Source organism: Bufo bufo, chromosome 2, assembly GCF_905171765.1.
Source record: "Bufo bufo chromosome 2, aBufBuf1.1, whole genome shotgun sequence".
Classification (NCBI taxonomy): Eukaryota; Metazoa; Chordata; class Amphibia; order Anura; family Bufonidae; genus Bufo; species Bufo bufo.
The window spans coordinates 428,573,111-428,594,319 of record NC_053390.1 but is presented as its reverse complement, the minus strand read 5'-3'; the positions used below and the strand labels follow the sequence as shown (position 1 = coordinate 428,594,319).

Here is a 21,209-nt window from a genome sequence, read left to right as displayed (position 1 = left end):
TACAATATTTAGTCAGAAATCCACCTGCCTAATATTATGTAATGTAGGTCCCCATTGTGCCTCCAAAACTGGTCTGAGATGTCAAGGCACACATTCCAATAGACCTATCAAAAGGAATCTGGCCCTGTGGAATCAGAGACTGGCAGCAAATCTTTTAAGTCCCCGAGGTAGTATCTCCATAGTTTGGACTTATATTTCCAGCAAATCCACAGATGCTTGATTGTATGTAGATCTGGGAAATTAGGAGTCCAACTCCTTGATCTCTTTTTTATCATAGTCCTCAAACCTTGCCTAGACAATTGTAACAGTGTGGGAGGCAGTGTTAGACAGAGTTGCCTAAGGACCCACCAGTAAAGTTAATTTTGGGGACTCTCTACACTACTACATGTAAATATTGCCTGACCCTAACTTTGCATATCCCTAGCCTATGCCTCAGACTGTTCTATAGATATATGTGTATAGGTAATACAGTCCTGATCAAACGTTTAAGACCACTTGAAAAATGGCAAAAAATCATATTTTACATTGTTGGATCTTAACAAGGTTCCAAGTAGAGCTTCAACATGCAACAAGAAGAAATGAGAGTGAGACAAACATTTTTTGAGCATTCAATTAATTGAAAATAATGATTAAACTGAAACAGGCTGTTTTTCAGCTGATCAAAATTTTAGGACCACATGCCCTTAAAAGGCCAAATCTGTGCAAAGATGTGGATTCATTGTCATTTTCTGTCAGGTAGTCACACATTGTGATGGCAAAGGCAAAAAAACTCTCCCTTTTTGAACGTGGTCGGGTTGTTGAACTGCATAAGCAGGGTCTCTCACAGCTCGCCATCGCTGCTGAGGTGGGACGCAGTAAGACAGTCATTTGGAATTTCTTAAATGATCCTGAGGGTTATGGAACAAAAAAGTCAAGTGGAAGATCCAAAAAAAATTTCATCAGCACTGAGCCAGAGGATCCAATTGTCTGTCCGTCAAGACACTGGACGATCCTCGACCCAAATTAAGGCCCTTACTGGTGCTGACTGCAGCCCCATAACCATCAGACGGCATCTGAGACTGAAGGGCTTCAAAAACAAAAAACGTCTTCAAAGACCTTGCCTCTTTGAACGCCACAGAACTGCTTGTTTGGACTTTGCAAGAGAGCACCAAACATGGGACATTCAAAGGTAGAAGAAAGTTTTATTCTCTGATGAGAAAACATGTAACCTTGATGATCCTGATGGTTTCCAACATTACTGGCATGACAAGCAGATCCCACCTGAGATGTTTTCTACGCGCCACAGTGGAGGGGGCACCATAATGGTCTGGGGTGCTTTTTTCTTCAGTGGAACAATGGAGCTTCAGGAAGTGCAGGGGCGTCAAACGGCCGGTGGCTATGTCCAGATGTTGCAGAGAGCATTCCTCATGACTGAGGGCCCTCGTCTGTGTGGTAACGACTGGGTTTTTCAACAGGACAACGCTACAGTACACAATGCTCGCAGGACAAGGGACTTCTTCCAGGAGAATAACATCACTCTTTTGGCCCATCCTGTGTGTTCCCCTGATCTAAATCCAATTGAGAACCTTTGGGGATGGATGGCAAGGGAAGTTTACAAAAATGGACAACAGTTCCAGACAGTAGATGGCCTTCGTGCAGCCGTCTTCACCACTTGGAGAAATGTTCCCACTCACCTCATGGAAACGCTTGCATCAAGCATGCTGAAACGAATTTTGGAAGTGATAAACAATAACGGCGGAGCTACTCAATACTGAGTTCATGTTTGGAAGTTGGATTTCTGTTTTGGGGGGGTTTAGGTTTTTTTGGGAGGCGTGGTCCTAAACTTTTGATCAGCTGAAAAACAGCCTGTTTCAGTTTATTCGTTGTTTTCATTAAATTGAATGCTCAAAAAATGTTTTGTCTCACTCCCATTTCTTCTTGTTGCATGTTGAAGCTCTACTTCGAACCTTGTTAAGATCCAACAATGTAAAATATGATTTTTTGCCATTTTTCAAGTGGTCTTAAACTTTTGATCAGGACTGTATATGTCATTCTAATTCTGCCTGTAATGAAAAGATGTTGGCAGATAAGCAAAAAGGTGATCTGTACAGACCAAGAAGTGGTACCTATTAGTAAGCTTAATTGCCAGTGTGAAAACTGCAGGATTTTGGGATATAATTGGAAAATTAAAAATAACAAAAATTATTACAAAATGTAAACATAAAAGCCTGATTTAAAGATAGGCCATTTTCTGATGAAACAATCTCTTTAACCCCTTCAACCACTGTGATGTACCCATACATCACAGTGTCTGAGGGCTTGTATGGAGCGAGCTGCTCTGGTGAGCCTGCTCATATGCGGTAGATGCCGGCTGTATAATACAGCAAGCACCCAGTTGCAATGACGGGAAACAGTGATCACGCCGAACCCTGTCATTTAACCCTCAGATGCCATGTTCAACAGCAATCGTGGCATCTGTGAGGTAAGACAGAGGAATACGGCTCCCTCTGCCTTCCTATTGGGGACCCAGCAGTGAAATTGCGGGGCTTCAATCGGTTACCATGACAGCCTGGGAGCTGCTGGGGGTTCCTCGGCCTGTAATGGTAAGCTTCCAGCTAAGCTGTGCACGAGGCACTGCTCAGCAGGGAGCACATCAGAGTCCCATTAACCCTAATAGATCTCTATTAGGGTGAATGGGACCAGGTTCTAGCCCCCTAAGCGAGGTAAAATAAAAAATTATTAAAATTTCGCAATTTTACGTATAAAAATATATAAACAATAGAAAAAAAAGTCATAACAGGTATCACTGCGTATGAAAATACACCGTAATCTAAAAGTGTACACCGTAAAGGAAAAAAATATATAAAAACACACGATTCACCATTTTTTGTCACCTTATCTCCCCAAACAATTAAATAACAGTGGTCAAAAAGTTGTATGCACCCCAAAAATGGTACTAATAAAAACTACAGTTCGTCCCGCAAAAAGAAGCCCCATCGAACTCTGTAGATTGAAATATAAAAAAGTTATGGCTGTCAGACAGTGGCAATGCAAAGAAAATTTTGATTCTTCCAAAGGTTTTAATTTTTTTTAAAGTTGGAAAACAAAAAAAAAAATATACGTTTGGTATCACCATAATCGTATTGAGAATAAGGATGTCATGTAATTTTTTGCGTGCAATGAACCCTGTAATATCAAAAACAAAAAATCCTTTTGTGATTTTTTTTCAATTTAACCCCACAAAAAAAATGTCCCCCATTTTCCAATACAAGACATGGTAAGTTAAATCATGCCAATAAAAATACAACTTATCCCTAAAAAATAAGCCCTCATATGGCTACATGAACAGAAAATCTAAAAAGTTATGGCTATTAGAATGTGGGGAGGAAAAAAAACTGAAATACAAAAACAATAATGGGCCAGGTACTTAAGGGGTTAAAGAGACCACTGCCATTGCCATGAAATGGCATACTTGGTTTACAACTTTGTTTAAAGGGATTCTGTCCCCTCGTTTTAGCCTATAGAGATGCGGACATGCACGGCTAGATCGCCGCTAGCAAGTCCGCAATATACCTGTCCCATAGCGCTGTGTCCTTTTATTGTGTTTAAAAAATGATTTTATAGATATGTAAATGAGCCTGGTAAGGAGCCCAAGGGGCTGTACTAACCTTGTTGGATCCCAGCCACGCCCCCCCTGTGAAGGAGCCCAGCACCGCCAGCGTCCACAATAAAAGGACACAGCGCTATGGGACAGGTATATTGCGGCCATGCTAGCGGCGAGCTAGCCGTGCATGTCCGCATCTCTATAACCGAAAACGAGGTGACAGAATCCCTTTAAGAAGGTGGTAGGTACATACAAACCAGCAACACATGAAACATTTTGCACACACCAAAAACAATAATAAGTAATAATTTTACTGCAGTATTTGTCCAGCTGGCCCTCAGAATGTTTGCTGTGCTGCGGCCGCATCTCCCGCCCATCCCCATTATAGTGAATATGGCCGGACTTCCAGCAGCACACATGTGTAAGCTTTAGTACAGATCTGGCAGGCTGTTCCGGCAAGGGAACAGACTGCCAGACAAACCCTAACGCTGGTGTGAAAGAAGCCTTAGAAATTCAACATCAGTATGGGCATGTATAAGTTTAATACAGGGCAGAAGATGAAATGAGAGTTAGTGAGGCTGCGCATAACCAATATCCAGACAGAGACTAGGTATTACAATCTTGTTAAAGCATGTAAGAAATCACTGTAGATTTACATGACCAATATGAGCTATAATGAAATATAATCTTGCTACGTCACATGCCCCAATAACATTATAACTTCTACACAGAAACAAAATAACAAAATACCAAACCAGCATATAAATTATAAAAGCAAAAATATTTACTTGGTACAAACTACAAACCCTTTACATGGCGTACAAACATTAAGCAATACATAGAAAAGCTCTCTGGAAATAATAACACTAAACAAAGGAGACTTAAAGGGGTTGTCTGAGTTATTTTTTTGTTCTTTGTATGTTTCTAACTAGGCAAATGTAAGGACTTTACAATTCACTTACTTTATCTTCAGTTGCTGCTTTCTTAGATTTCACTGAGGGTCACATGACCAGTGATGTCAGCTTCTCTCCCTGCGCTGATGATGTTTCGTGCACAAGCCTGAGAGAGCAGATATGTGCCTGTACACGAGACGTCACTGTGCTGGCCACGGCCCCCAGCACTGCCGGCTGCTTCTTATTGCTCCCTCCCTGTATTCTTAACCCCTTCAGCTGCACAGACTCAGGGTTGAATGCTTTACTGAGTAGCTGCAGGGCGTGAGGAGACAAATGCTGGGAACAGATGCTGACAGAGGAGTTCTGCAGAGCATTGCACAAGAACAGGTAGGGAGAAGATTCTGTGTGTATCTGCAGTGTCATTGTATAGCTGGGAATTGTAGTCCTACAAATACAACATACTGCTGAGTCTCCCAGCAGGCAGATATGTCACTCAGGGCAGCACTTGTACTCACTCCCTTTGCAGAGCCGGTGGAGGGGCAGAAATTGTCGTTATTGCAGGTAAACAAAGGGCCAGAAGAGAACCAGGGAAATGAGGAAATATATATTTTTGGCCTAAAACTTGCTTAGCTTAGTTCTATATTGCTGCCCATAAGATTTACAGTGCTATATATTTCTTTTTCATAACTTGGACAACCCCTTTAACTAAGTAGTAGTGCTGTAATATAGTAGTATTGATTAAAGGGAATCTGTCACCATGAAAATGCAATTAAATCTACTGGGATCATTTTGTAGAGCAGAAGGAGCTGAGCAGATTGGTATATAATTTCATGTACAAATGTTCAGGTAACCTATATCTTATTGCAGGGGCTCCATCAGGACAGTACTGGTGGTACTGCAGTCAGGGGCCCAGAGCAGCTGGGGGTTGCGGCCGGATCTCTGCCGGTTCCTATTATAGTGAATGCAGATATGAAACAGGCCTTACTGAAAAAACAACTGGGCAAAAGCCATTACAATAAATGTGTTTTAGTAACATACTTAAGGGCTGTTTCACATTTGCATTTAGCTTTCCGTTCTTTGGTCCGGTTATTGAAAAATAACTGACCCCTCTTATTTTGAGCATCAGTTGTGATCAGTTTGCTTCGGTTTGCGACAGTTCTGTCAAGACATCAGTTTTTTTTTTACTGGAGTCCTGCACTTATATCTCTCATATTCATCCTTTTGCCATCTCTTCCCCATGTAAGCTACACACACATCTGCCCATCTACATAATGTGAGAAAATTAGATTCATCAGACCAGGCTATGTACCTTCCGTCATTACTCCATGGACCGTTTCTGATGCTCACTTAGTCATTGTACTGCAGACACTTTTGATGGTGGATCTGGGTTACCATGGGCATTCTAAGTTGTCTCCAGCTACACACAGTCCCATATGCAGTGAGTTGTCATGCACTGTGCGTTTGTACACCTTTCTGGTAAGTACTAACTAAGTACTAGCCACTCCATTCTGGGAACACTCCACGAGACCTGCCATTCTGGAGATGCCCTGTCATCTAGCCATCACAGTTGGTCCCTGTCAAAGTGGCTTAGATTTACATTTGGCTATTGACCAATATATTTGTAGTGTAAATGAAAAAGATTATGAAAACTTCTAATGTTGCTACCACAATATAATATTTGCACACAGTGAGTAATGCAGATTAATGCACTTTAATGTGAATGTAAATTACGAGTGGTGCAATAAGTGAAAAGGTTGTTATAGTACGTACAAACATGGGTGAGGCATCTCCTAGCTACAAGAGAATATGGGTTGCATGTTTAATTCAACTTTAGGTTCTCCTAAGTGACAAAAAAATAAAACAAAGGTGCAAAAGATACATTTTGCAGGCCAAGAAATATATTAGATTGTATAACTGACAATACTAGCTTGATATGTTACATACATTAGCACTAGCCAACATATCATTTACACATATATTGTTCAAAGACCTTATGTTCAATGGCTCACTTGTTATAAAGCTATAAAGCCTCTACTCCTTTTCAAGCTTTTACTTTGGACTTAAATCCTGACACTTCTGGATTAGTAATTAATTGTATTTCCCATAATATAACAATTTTTGAGCCGTTTGTTATTCCTACTAGAAATGTATGAATAAATTAAAAACTAGTTGACGTTGTGTCCCTACATAGTCAGATTCTGTCCAAACAGTCCTGCCAGTGTCGTGTCAGGCTGTGCATGGGCACACTTCTTGGACAAGGGGAATATTAACAGCCAGTTGACAATTTATTCATACATTTTTAGGAAAGAATAATAGAGGAATTTTACAAGACAGATCTAGAAAAATAGATGCCCCAGAATTGTTATTTTATTGTAAATGCAAGTGTTTACTTAACCGACATGTCATAAGAGGTGACGGGTTCTCTTTAAAGGAGTTTCTAGGGTTTAACAGTCATGGCCTATCCTTAAAGGGGTTGTCCCACAAAAAATATTCTACAGTTTTCAAACCAGCACTTGGATATGAATTCTTTTGTAATTGTATATAATTTAAAATTTGCCATAGCCACTGAGATATTCAATAAAATGCATCTGTATAGCACCACCTGCTGTTTGTTTTTTTCTTATTTCTTTGTCCGGCTCACTGAGAAGGTCGCACATGCTTAGTCATCCTTCAACTGCCTCCTGAGCTGTAATAGGGAGAACTGAGACACGCCTCCTGAGCTGTGATAGGGAGAGCATGGATACGCCTCCTTAGCTGCAGCAGAAAAGACACTCCCCTTGAGCTTTCAGCTTGATATACAGTGGGATGCGAAAGTTTGGGCAACCTTGTTAATCGTCATGATTTTCCTGTATAAATCGTTGATTGTTACGATAAAAAATGTCAGTTAAGTATATCATATAGGAGACACACACAGTGATATTTGAGAAGGGAAATGAAGTTTATTGGATTTACAGAAAGTGTGCTATAATTGTTTAAACAAAATTAGGCAGGTGCATAAATTTGGGCACTGTTGTCATTTTATTGATTCCAAAACCTTTAGAACTAATTATTGGAACTCAAATTGGCTTGGTAAGCTCAGTGACCCCTGACCTACATACACAGGTGAATCCAATTATGAGAAAGAGTATTTAAGGGGGTCAATTGTAAGTTTCCCTCCTCTTTTAATTTTCTCTGAAGAGTAGCAACATGGGGGTCTCAAAACAACTCTCAAATGACCTGAAGACAAAGATTGTTCACCATCATGGTTTAGGGGAAGGATACAGAAAGCTGTCTCAGAGATTTCAGCTTCTGTTTCCACAGTTAGGAACATATTGAGGAAATGGAAGACCACAGGCTCAGTTCAAGTTAAGGCTCGAAGTGGCAGACCAAGAAAAATCTCGGATAGACAGAAGCGACGAATGGTGAGAACAGTCAGAGTCAACCCACAGACCAGCACCAAAGACCTACAACATCATCTTGCTGCAGATGGAGTCACTGTGCATCGTTCAACCATTCGGCGCACTTTACACAAGGAGATGCTGTATGCGAGAGTGATGCAGAGGAAGCCTTTTCTCCACCCACAGCACAAAAAGTGCCGCTTGAGGTGGGCTAAAGTACATTTGGACAAGCCAGCTTCATTTTGGAATAAGGTGCTGTGGACTGATGAAACTAAAATTTTGTTATTTGGCCATAACAAGGGGCGTTATGCATGGAGGAAAAAGAACACAGCATTCCAAGAAAAACACCTGCTACCTACAGTAAAATATGGTGGTGGTTCCATCATGCTGTGGGGCTATGTGGCCAGTGCAGGGATTGGGAATCTTGTCAAAGTTGAGGGACGCATGGATTCCACTCAGTATCAGCAGATTCTGGAGACCAATGTCCAGGAATCAGTGACAAAGCTGAAGCTGCGCCGGGGCTGGATCTTTCAACAAGACAACGACCCTAAACACTACTCAAAATCCACTAAGGCATTTATGCAGAGGAACAAGTACAACGTTCTGGATTGGCCATCTCAGTCCCCAGACCTGAATATAATTTAAAATCTGTGGTGTGACTTAAAGAGAGCTGTCCATGCTCGGAAGCCATCAAACCTGAATGAACTAAAGATGTTTTGTAAAGAGGAATGGTCCAAAATACCTTCAACCAGAATCCAGACTCTCATTGGAACCTACAGGAAGCGTTTAGAGGCTGTAATTTCTGCAAAAGGAGGATCTACTAAATATTGATTTCATTTCTTTTTTGTGGTGCCCAAATTTATGCACCTGCCTAATTTTGTTTAAACAATTATAGCACACTTTCTGTAAATCCAATAAACTTCATTTCACTTCTCAAATATCCCTGTGTGTGTCTCCTATATGATATATTTAACTGACATTTTTTTATCGTAACAACCAACGATTTATACAGGAAAATCATGACGATTAACAAGGTTGCCCAAACTTTTGCATCCCACTGTACCATAAATCTATCAGAGCAATGAATGGGGAAATCCCTAGATCCATGTAAGGTACAGGGCTGGTTCTAGCTTTGTTAGAAAGAGATTGCCATGTACTATATGATGCCTGATTTTCATTTTTTACATTACTCATAGGACAACCCCTTTAAGCCTATTTTACTTGAACTGGCCTGAGCTGCAGTGCCATACACAGATAGTGTTGCTCTGTGGAGAGCAGTAAAATGGATCATGACACCTCAGCAAGCTTACAATACTTCTTTCCGCTGTTTACTTGTGGTACAGGGGATCGGGCCTCCAACAGTAGGTAATCAATGCTAGGCCCTGGAAAACTCCTATAACCCTTTCATGACCGGGCTCAAAAAAGGCCTGAATGTCCAGGCAACTTTTTGTGATTTTGTGCATGTGGTGGTTTAGTGACTGTAGCTTTTTAGTGCTGTCCTCATCACTATGTCCGTTCCGTAGCCCCGCAAAAAAAATTTTATGTCCTATTCTTGTCCGTTTTAGGCATTGTTACAATGGATCCGCAAAAAAAACAAACGGATTGCATACGTATGTCATCCATTTTTGTTTTTTTTGCAGATCTGCAATTTGCGAACCGCAAAACACATACGGTTGTGTGCAGGTAGCTTAATAGTGTAGTAAAATGGCACAAAGATATTGAGAGAGTAGACAATGTGACATGGTCTAAAGTCCTTAAGAACATACATAAAGTAACTAGAAATGGAAACTATAGACTAGTACAACTTAATATTGTTCATCATCTATATTATTCTCCGCTTTTGTTGTGTTGGTTGGGGTTATATAATTATGTTTGCATATAATTGTTTAATGAAGATATTGATATGGATTTGGATATTATTTATTTTGATATTTATGTACTAACAGTGGAAATTTAATAAAATATATTGGAAAAAAAGAGTAAGGCAAGATAAAATATTTTAGTGTACATATGGGAAGTATGTTTTGATTTTACTTTGACCATTTACATTTTGATGTACCATGATTTTCCAAAAACAGAAATTGAGAGGACCGTCCGTTTCCCCAAGTTTGTAAAAGAACAAACCCAACAAAATATAAAGACTCTAAATGCAGAATTGGAAGTGTTAAAGCAAGAACTAGAAATTCAAAAACTAAAACGTCGTATTAAAACGTCTGTTACTCAGCGAGCCAAACCTCAGCTGGATATACTTCATCCAATGGTAATTTTCATTGTTTTGTTAAAAATTTGTTGATTGAAAATAGTTTTAATTAGAAAGCTGTAAACAGGCCAATAATCAATTAATTATTAAAACTGCCTACAGGAAATAAACAAACCTGACTCTCCAAATCTTGGACGAAATTTTTTACATCTCAGTCATGGATTAGAGCCTGCTCCATATGATCCAATGTAAGTATTCCAAGTACCGTAATTACCAGCACTTAGCATTTGAGAACCGTTGTGACTTTCTACTTGAGACAAAAAGCTAAAACAAATGTTGTTATTACGATTAAACTACTTATGCGCCAGTCCACAATAGAGCATAAAATATGATTGTGTCATTAAAGGGAGTCTATTACATAAATTTCACTAATATAACTACCAGCAATGGCCGTCAGAACGTTGTAATAACATCTGTCATCTGGGTGTTTATTCCATGTCCAGGTAAAGCACTTTTATTCCTATAAAGTGTCCACAGCCCTTCCCCACTGTCTGCTCTACTAACTTGGGAGATTAGCGGAGGAGCAGAAAATGGGAAGGGCGGTGGGCTTGGACATGTTGAAAAGGTAAAGATTATCAAAAAATGATGCCAGATTTTATACACACAGTGCTATTAGTAGAAGCAATGGCTTGTTTTTAATAAGCGGTCCAAAGATAATCCGTTTTTGGGGAGTAGCAACAGGTTTGATGTTATTTAAAAAAATATATATATATCATTCTGGAAAGTGATAAGCAATCACTTTTTACAAAAGCCATCAAAAAAATTATCCCTAGTTCCTAATAATAGTAGCAACAGCACTGTATGGGACATGATAGACAAGTTAGGAGATGCGCCTCTGTGTAAGGGTAGTAGTAGCGGCAGCAACACAGTATGGGACATGATGGACAAGTCAGAAGATGTGCGGCTGTATAGTGGTAGTAGTAGTGGCAGCAGCAAAGTATGGGACATGGTCAGTTGGAAAGAGTCCATTACGATATACATCAGTAACTGTGATACTCACCGGTGCATCAGGCGGCACACTATTAGTTCCAGGATTAATATAATAAAAGATTGTGATTTATTTGATAAAGATTGGGGTGATTCTCATTCATAATAAATTGAGGTGTATAGCTTTATACATTAACTAACATCATGGCTGTAACAGACTCCCTGAGGCAGCCCGTATCTTTAAATTCTGCAGCTCTCAATAAAATTGCTGCCAATGTGCCTGATGCAGCCGAAGATAAGCAATGACACACTGACACCTGTCATGTCTCTAAAACCTATCTCTATGTTAAATAATTCTAAATCTAACTAGCTGAGAGGGTGTATACAGAGCTCATAGGACCCTCATAGCAAAACTTAGTATGTGCCACTCTGCACCACTAGTTTCCCAGGACATGTGCGTCAAACACTCTAAGGCCCCTTTCACACGATCGAGTATTCCGCGCGGATGCGATGCGGGAGGTGAATGCATTGCACCCGCACTGAATACTGACCCATTCATTTCTATGGGGCTGTTCACATGAGCGGTGATTTTCACGCATCACTTGTGCGTTGCGTGAAAATCGCAGCATGCTCCTCTTTGTGCGTTTTTCACGCAACGCAGGCCCCATAGAAGTGAATGGGGTTGCGTGAAAATCGCAAGCATCCGCAAGCAAGTGCGGATGCGGTGCGATTTTCACACACGGTTGCTAGGTGACGATCGGGGTGGGGACCCGATCATTATTATTTTCCCTTATAACATGGTTATAAGTGAAAATAATAACATTCTGAATACAGAATGCATAGTAAAATAGCGCTGGAGGGGTTAAAAAAAATTTTAAAAAATTTAACTCACGTTAGTCCACTTGATCGAGTAGCCGGCATCTTCTTCTGTCTACTTTGTTGAATAGGACCTGTGGTGAGCATTAAATACAGTTACAGGACCTTTGATGACGTCACTCCGGTTATCACATGGTACGTCACATGATCTTTTACCATGGTGATGGATCATGTGATGACCGGAATGACGTCACCAAAGGTCCTGTTGCTGCACAGAGATCAGATGAAGCCAGAAGGAGATGCCGGGCCGCGAACAAATGGACTAAGGTGAGTTTAAAAAAAAAAATCTTTTTTTTAACCCCTCCAGCGATGTTTTACTATGCATTCTGTATTCAGAATGCTATTATTTTCCCTTATAACCATGTTATAAGGGAAAATAATACTATCTACAGAACACCGATCCCAAGCCCGAACTTCTGTGAAGAAGTTCGGGTTTGGGTACCAAACACGCGCGATTTTTCTCAAGCAAGTGCAAAACGCATTACAATGTTTTGCACTCGTGCGGAAAAATCGCGGGTGTTCCCGTAACGCACCCGCACATTTTCCCGCAACGCCCGTGTGAAAGAGGCCTAAGGCATGTGGTATGTAGACATGCATGAGTTAATATGCAATGTCCCTTCCTCACTCGAGAATTGAGTCTCAACATAGTGGGACATGTTTACTAATGACAGTTTATATGGACGTACCCACATTTCATTGGGCCCCATTGCAAAACTTAGTATGGTCAAATACTCTCAGTCAACATGGAGCATCAAGCACAACCAGATTGCTGATGAATTGAGAATGTTTATAATTTAGAATTTTTATTATTAAGATGAAGCAATATTTAATTTAAAAAAAAAAAGGCACACTCAGCCTCACCCACTTTATCCGACTTCCATGTCAAATAAAGTGGAACAGGTGCTTCATAAATATGGCGTTCATTGTGAACAGACTAGTTCTCAGTGTATACACTGTCTGTACACTAGACAACTGAGATAAGTATATTATTACAGGATAAATCTCCTGCTTCCCTTTACACAATACATTATAAAACTGGCCGCTGGCAGTCCCCACTAGGGGGAGCTCAGTGAATAGGAATTTATAAAGTTACTATTGAAATTAAAGAAAGCTGTAGAATCTCTATGCAATCTCTATGCTACCACTGGTGGTGACTGGTGGAAAGGGCAGTGAATCAACAGTATGTTGGGAACGGGATAAGTAGATCATTGCAGGGCTCTCCCCCTCTGGGTCCCATAGCAGTTATGTGGTCTGCCTCTATGGTAGCTACACCACTGGCAGTGCAGTGCCAAGTAGTACACCAGTATGTAACCTGAATGCAGTGTGTCAAATTTCTCAATGTCTGAGGAATTCAGTTCAGCTCCTTCTGCAGTTGCATTGATAAATGTCTTAAAGGGCATCTGTCAGCAGATTTGTACCTATGAAAATGACTGACCTGTTGCATGTGCGCTTGGCAGCTGAAGCCATCTGTGTTGGTCCCATGTTCATATGTGCCCGCATTGCTGAGAAAAATGAAGTTGTAATATATGCAAATGAGCCTTTAGAAGTTATGGCCTCAGCTCTCTGCAATGGAGATGCCCCCATTGCTCTTAGAGGCTCATTTGCATGTATCAAAACATCATTTTTCTTAGCAATGTGGGCACATATGAAAATGGGACCAACACAGATGCTTTCATCTGCCAAGTACACATGCAACAGGTCAGCCATTTTCATATGTGCAAATCTGCTGACAGATGCCCTTTAATGTGTATTACATATTTACTTAAGGAACTAATGTGCAAATATTCATATGCTGTTTTAGTTCAAAATTGTGTGTGTTTTTAGGATTCCTGCTACTTTGTTCCTTGCCTGATTTTTTTTCCCCTTGACTTCCAGTTCTGGCTTTGTAATATTTTATGACTATCTTCTTGGACTTGACCCATCTTACCGAGTATGCAGATTAGCTGTCAGTCTGTGCAGTGGGGGGCAGGAGATGGGAAATCCTTCTACCCTTCCACCAGTGTATTGTGATGCTGGCCTATCCAAGTTCTATGATGGAAAAAAACTGAATTTAGCAATTCTGTCTACAAAGCAAGCTGTTCCAAGGTATTTATTTTTATATTATTTTTTTCTGTAATGTACAGAATAAATAAGCAGCTAAACAATTTTTGTCCCCTTCACTTTCAAAAAGTGAGTTTCAACACAATGGGCCATATATCATGCAAAATTACCTAGAAGGGAATCTGTCATCTGACAGACCCTGTCATGTATCCACTTCCCCAGCACATGATATGAGTGGGGACTGAAAGGGATTGATCTGTTTTTGCACACTAAATTTTGAACTCACCTTCCACTCAGGCTGCAAATTAAGCATAAATTAAACCCCAACACAGTCCACACACCCCAGATACACAACTTGCTGCCACCAACTACTCAGTTTCCAGGCTGATAGGTATCCCAACACACACACTTCTCTCCGGCAATCAGAGGGTTAAACCACCTATGAAAGGCTATAGATTCTTTGGACCGTACAAGGACCAAATGTATTAAAGTTATAAAGTGTGCCTAAACTTTCACATAAACTTTATTAAAACCAATTCTAAATGTGATAAAGAATTTTGTAATATACATTAATTTATTTTTTAATTTTAGTTTCCTTGTGAAATTCGCATTTGAAGTTCAGGTATATATATCTCTTTGGAATCTGTACACTCATAACACCGCTGACATGGCTGCTGTGTACTGGTGTACGGATTCCACTAGGAAGTATCCTACCCTGAACCTTATACATGTTCTTTCTTGTTCCATGACACAATCACTTTAATTTCAGATATTTCTCAGTTCAGTTAACTCAAGAACTACACTGACGACAAGCAAAAGGGTTTCAATGCTTTGAACATTTGACTTTCAGACTCCATATCTCACCATCCACTACAGCTTCGAAAGTGAGACTACCATCATATTATAGACAATCATCTTGGCTATCTCATACATAAATTGGACTTGCAACTATTTAGCATATGATTAGTTATGCATATTCTTGTCATGTAACTGCATTGTTACTTTTTTGCTCCTGGTGGTGGAGCACATTCCCTAATAGCTCAGTGTGTTTTTAGGTTGATTTCCAAGCGATAGATCACTGGTTCAAATCCAGGAGCAGCCATGAAAAAGATTTTCTAAGAAAAGTGAAACAGCATCATCGATAGCAGTATCTCAGCCAAGAAAATTTCCAAACTATATCATGTGAGTGTCATGACAGTTGGAAGAATATGAAATGAAGTCCGTCCATCCATTTCAAAGCTAAGAGGTGGACGTCCAGACAAAATATCAGAGTCAACAAGATGGCTCATCAAAAGGTCTATCAGTTCTGGCACAACAAACACAGCAGTTAATAGTTAACATAGCAGTTAATAGTTAAATCACAGATGTCCATGCAAGCACAGTGTGATGTGCATTACACGAGTCTGGAATGGTGGCCCAAAAAAAGGTAAAGAAACCTCGACTTCAATATCTTCATAAGAAGCGTTGGCTCAACTTTGCAAAAAAGTACGAACAGAGGACAGTAGAAGATTGGAAACGGGTGATTTGGAGTGATGAAACGAAAGTCAATAGACTGATTGGTGTAAATGGGTCTGGAAGAAACAAGGGAAATGGGGGCTAATGGATCGAGAAATTGAAGGAACTGTCAAGTTTGGTGGAGAAAGCCTGATGGTATGGGGTTGTGTCACAGCAAAAGGCTTTGGATACCTGAACCGGATCAATGGTGCTCTGAATGCTGAGCTATAAGTGAGTATCTGTTGTCGCAATTCATGCGCTTCTCCTTCTTCTTTGTGTGGTGCCAAATCAATTAGAAGAATAAGTATGTGTACACCATACTGCTTTCATGAAACCACCTAGTGTGCCTGGTCTCATTATAAAGCAGTATGGTGTACACATACTTATTCTTCTAATTGATTTGGCACCACACAAAGAAGGAGAAGCACATGAATTGCGACAACAAAATGGCGCCGAGCGTGGGGAAGACAGCTTGCGTAACTTCCGATTCAAACGCCACGAGAGCGACTTAAACGGAACCATCAGACGCGATCACATGCCGGCAAGGTAAGAAAGCTTTATTTCTTACGAATCTCCTCTGTAACTTCCGCTTTTGTGGGTTCTCAAGAGTTGAATTGGTGTTATCGCGATAGAAGGGTTCAAATTATAGCTGATCTGTCTGTTAGAAAGAACCTGTTGAAATATTCCTTCTTTGTGTGGTAGAACATGCTGGAACTAAACGGAAGTTGTTAGACGGCTGAGTCGGATATCCTGTGACGTAGAATTGGATCCCAGGCCAAGATTCTGACGAGAATCTGGAGAAAAGGGTTAACACCAATTGTCATAGGCAATTGGAAGTTATTAAGATTTTGTATCCCGGTGAATTGACTAGGGGTCTTCACTTTGAGAGATTGTGGGTTCAATACTATTATATCATTTGAGCTTTGTGCAACTGCGCTTAAGTTTGTGGGTTCGGTGGCGATTACTTATAGTAATCGGATACCGTTTGATCTTTCTGCAACTACGCTTAAGTTTGCGGGTTTGATAAGTAGCAATTGTTTGATCTTCGTGTAACTACAATAATGGGAAATTCTAATGTTACAGGACAGAGTGAAAAGAGATATTACCAGCGACTCAGTTGATGCGAGAAAAAGAAAGGAAAAGTTTCAGTTAGGAATAAAAGTTGAAAGCATTCTGTCATACTAAGTAGCAGCGATTTCCGGTATTATCCGTAAATATGCAGTTTTGTGTAAAAATTCCCCCTAGAGATTGCAAATGCAGTAGGAGATAGATTAAACTAAAGTTTGTGGATAAGTGTGTAGATGGAAAGTAGAAAGAAATTGAGAAGAATGGACAATATTGATATAGTAAGATGGAGGATTTGGGTGTGGTAGGGAACAGAGAACAAAGAGTTTGCCATGTGGTATTCCCTTCCCCCCCCCCACCACATCTGTTGTAACTTTAAAAAAAAGTAATCCTGGGTCTTGTGGTCCATCAAAGACTACCTATTGCTTTTTCTGTCAGCCCCTCCTCTACACCATGTACTGGAATGTGCTAATCAGCACCACCCACTGTGCCTTCTGCTCCCTCTAGCCCTCCCCCACCCTCCAAAACTCTTTCAACATCAACCCCCCTCCTTATGGGGGATGGGAGTGTGTGTGCGAGTAACATGTTGTTTGTTTGTGGATCTCAAAGACAAGACACAATCCTATCATAGTTTCCAACACTGGATTATATCCAGTGATGTCTGAAAATAACCCTTCCCAATTGTATGTCCCATCAGTTTAAAAGGTATCTGCAGTAATTGCCCCTATGATGCCTACTAGAAATATTCCAGACCAGTCTACTCAATCTAGATTGCACCCATTCTAAGTCCTTATTCAGGTATGAGTGAAATTGTAGGGATATCTGCATCATTATATGATGTATGACATATATTGCACCCAGTAGTAACATCAATTTTGCCATGATGAATAGAATTCCCAATTCAGAGAACTTACTTATGCTGCTTTATAGAAAAGTAGTTAAAATATGGAGAGTTTTCTCATATTATTTATGAGATTTGGAAAATTTAGTCCAATGTAGAGCTGAGGATTTAATGCATAGTGAAGATAAGTGAGTCTAGGAGGAAGTATTTAGATCATCAGTCAGTCACATTGTCATCAGGACAGAGAGTGTGGAGAAAGTTTTCACTAGACTCCAGGAAAGTTGGGTGGATTTGGATTTTTGAGATTACCTTAGATATGCATGAGAAAATCCTAAGTACTGCCTTTGTGTATGATCTTGAGAATCATCTAGAAAGGTCTAGTGTTGGCTAGGCTTGAGAGAAGTTCATTTTGTCCCTATTTTGTCATATTGTTAAAGTTAAATCAAACAAAGACCTAAGGCGGGCGTGGCTGCCTATCAGTCCTCCCCACAAGGGGGGGAGGAAGACTTTGTATGTACTTGCCCACTTCCTCGCCCGTGGGAGGAAGACAAATGGACGACTTACTTCGTACACTCGAGTACTATGTGTATGAAAAGGATGACATATTGTTCCAGCAAGACTACGACCCGAAGCATATATGTTGGGATTGGCAAAGAAATGGTTCAATGACAAGAAAGTAGCGGTGCTGAATTGACCCCCACAGTCCCCAGACCTCAACCCAATTAAACACTTGTGGGTAGAGTTGAAGAAAAAGCTTTATTCGTACCCAAGTGAGTTGAAGAGTATGCACCAACATTGGGAATGTGTAGAAAAGACCTGGGAACAGATTTCAGTCGACACATGCTTGAATCTGATCGAGAGCATGCCCAGAAGGATTCAGGTAGTGTTGAAAGCCAAAGGTGGATTTGCAAAATAATAAAATTTAGAATTTTAGGAGCAACACAGTAACAATGCAGTTACATGACAAGAATATGCATAAGTAATCATATGCTAAATAGTTGCAAGTCCAATTTATGTATGAGATAGCCAAGATGATTGTCTATAAAATGATGGTAGTCTCACGTTCGAGGCTGTAGTGGATGATGAGATATTGAGCCTAAAAGTCAAAAGTTTGAAACATTGTTACCTTTTGTTCATCAGTGTATACTATGCCACATAAATATTTCAAACGTGCATTACATAGATCCAGAATAAATAGTAAGATGAGCTAAATATTTCATTTAAGGGTACGGCCTTCTCCAAACATATCGCTAATAGTTGAATTGCAAGCATCTGGTGGATATGATCCGTATGGACATGAAGTCAGTCGCTTAATTCCTCGAGGATGGGTGAAGGTGGACATTTTTGACTATCAAAACCGAGTCATAAGCGGACAGTGGAAAGTTCCTGTTCGGAGCCTTCCTGTTAAGCCTTCACTGACAACAGGAGCTTTAAATGGAGTGCCTCAGGTACATACAACATAACATACCATTATAATGTATACGCTTTCAATGTGTAAAGTCATAATCTGAAATGCAACCAGAGAGCAGGAATGCATATACTATATGGATAATATAGTGAGAAACAGTGAATTAAGGCAACTCTCTCATTTCAGCAAATGGCATTTATCATGTAGACTAAGTTAATAGAAGGTAGTTACTAATGTATTGTGATTATCCATATTGCCTCCTTTGATGGCTGGATTCATTTTTCCATCACATGATACACAGCTCGTTTCAAGGGGTTATGACCACCCTATAATCCAGCATTGATGGTTGTGCTTGAACACTATAGGACCATGGGAGTGCACATAGGCACACATATGAAACAGCTCCCATCCTGGCCACCTTGTATCTGCCCCGCAGTAGTGGCCATAACCCCTGCATACGAGCAGTGTATAATGTGATGGAAAAATGAATCCAGCCTGCAAAGGAGACAATATGGAGAATCACAATACATTAGTGAGTGCCTTGTATTAACTTTTTCTACATGATAAATGCCATTTGCTGGAGTGTCACAACCCCTTTAATGATGATAATGAGCTCTTCAATCTATTTTCTATTTACATCAATAGAGCTATATACTGCTTTTTTACTTTGGTTTTCTCTTTTTAGTTAGAAAATGCAGAACTGTTCATTCGACTTGTGAATGCGAGGGATGCGGATATACAGAGCACTTACCCCATTGACATTAATAACTCTGTGTACTATAAATATCCTCCTTTGGTAAGTCCTATTTACAGGTGCATGCATCTGCCATTATTTTCCATTGTATAAAATGCTTTATCGCTCTCATTCCGAAAAACAAAATAAGAGTCTTGCAGGTATGAAACCATTTAATAGCTAACAAAAATAAAAGCAATGATGTTATATAGGAAGTTTTCGAGACAACTTGCAAGACAATTGTATAAAAATGATCTATAATGTATACATGCTGTTCCGCAATCTTAAATATAATATCAATCTATCATCTATATACAAAAATATCCAGATGTCTGCTTCCTAACCACTTCTACTGATTGTTGAGAAATTCTGGAAAAATTGAAGATAAGTGTAGAGTTCTTGCAAACTATGTTTTCACAATTTATATGTAATAATGAATAGCTTGCCTGTGACGGTAAACATATAATAGCTTGCATAATGATGACTAATACATGATATATTAAGGGGGTTTTCCAAGATTTTTTAACTGATGATCTATCCCCTGACTAGGTCATCAGTATCTGATTGGTGGGACTCCGACACCCGGGACCCCTGCAGATCAGCTGTTTGAGAAGGCAGCAGTGCTTGCAGTAGCCCTGTGACCTTCTCTCTGCTCACCAAGCACAGAGCCGTACATTGTGGTATCGCAGCTCAGCCCCATTCACTTCAATAGGGCTGAGCTACATCTAGGCTACATGAGCAATGATAAGTCATCAACTAAAAAATCTCGGAAAACCCCTTTAGTCAAGTTTGGTATTGATGTTAAACCCAGTTGATTCCTATGTGCTAATATTGTCATCAGTATGTGGCAATTAAAATGCATTTAGGATATGTTCGCATGGAGGATCTTGCCACCAGAATTTTGGCGTGCGTTCCAGCTGCATGGTGTCTGCCTCCCATTATTTTCCATGGGAGGCCACTCTGCTGGCAGTTAAAAGTTGCAACCGTGCTAAGGTAAGATACGTCTCTGTCTGGAAGGACGCCATGGCAGGTGTCCATGGTTTAACTCCATTCAATGGGTTAATCCAACAGCAGGTCTGTGGGTGAAAAACTACAGCTGTTTCAACAGTGGAATAAAATCTTTCAGTTGACCATACCCTCAGAGTTATAGTGAAAAAATGAGAAACATGTAACAAATATAAACTATGTACTTTCATTTATTGTTTCTAAAATTGACATCATAAATGTTGTTTTATTCCACAGACAGCAGCATATTTCCAACCAGAGGAGCTTGTCCTTCCATCTCCCTACTATTCATCCCAGTACCCTTTCCCAAATGTGCAGCCTATGTACGGAGACAATGTGGATTCTCCCCCTTCGCGAAATAATATAATGACGCAGTGACTGAATTCAGAATTTATGATAATCAGAGACCTCAAAGAATGATTTCCTGTCCAATAAATTGTATTTTTTTGTATTAAATTTAATTTGTTATTTTGTGTAAAGACCCACATCAACTAAATGGAAGTTTTTACTCTCTAATACTTTGCTGTAAGATAAGAAGTAAAGACTTGTCGCTTAAAAAATTCATCCTGTGCTCGGTGTAAGAGGGGAACGAATATAATCATAGCAATTTTATACTTCAACTAGCAGAAGGACCCGGCTTCGCACGGGTATATTTCATCTATTTTATTTAATGTTTGTGTGTGTCGTTAAAAGATATCGACAGTATC

At 40.0% G+C, this 21,209-nt stretch overlaps 1 protein-coding gene across 1 annotated transcript in view; it reads left to right on the top strand.

Moving 5' to 3' along the window:
• Window positions 1-20,982, top strand: part of LOC120991576 (coiled-coil domain-containing protein 17-like) — a 38,142-nt gene extending 17,160 nt beyond the window's left edge. Inside the window, exons 8-13 of the mRNA XM_040420359.1 lie at window positions 9,932-10,113; window positions 10,216-10,301; window positions 13,792-14,001; window positions 18,582-18,804; window positions 19,450-19,560; window positions 20,740-20,982. Coding sequence (XP_040276293.1) covers window positions 9,932-10,113; window positions 10,216-10,301; window positions 13,792-14,001; window positions 18,582-18,804; window positions 19,450-19,560; window positions 20,740-20,880 — 953 coding nt within the window. The 3' untranslated portion in view covers window positions 20,881-20,982. The remainder of the gene's footprint in view (window positions 1-9,931; window positions 10,114-10,215; window positions 10,302-13,791; window positions 14,002-18,581; window positions 18,805-19,449; window positions 19,561-20,739) is intronic.
• Window positions 20,983-21,209: the final 227 nt, after the last annotated feature.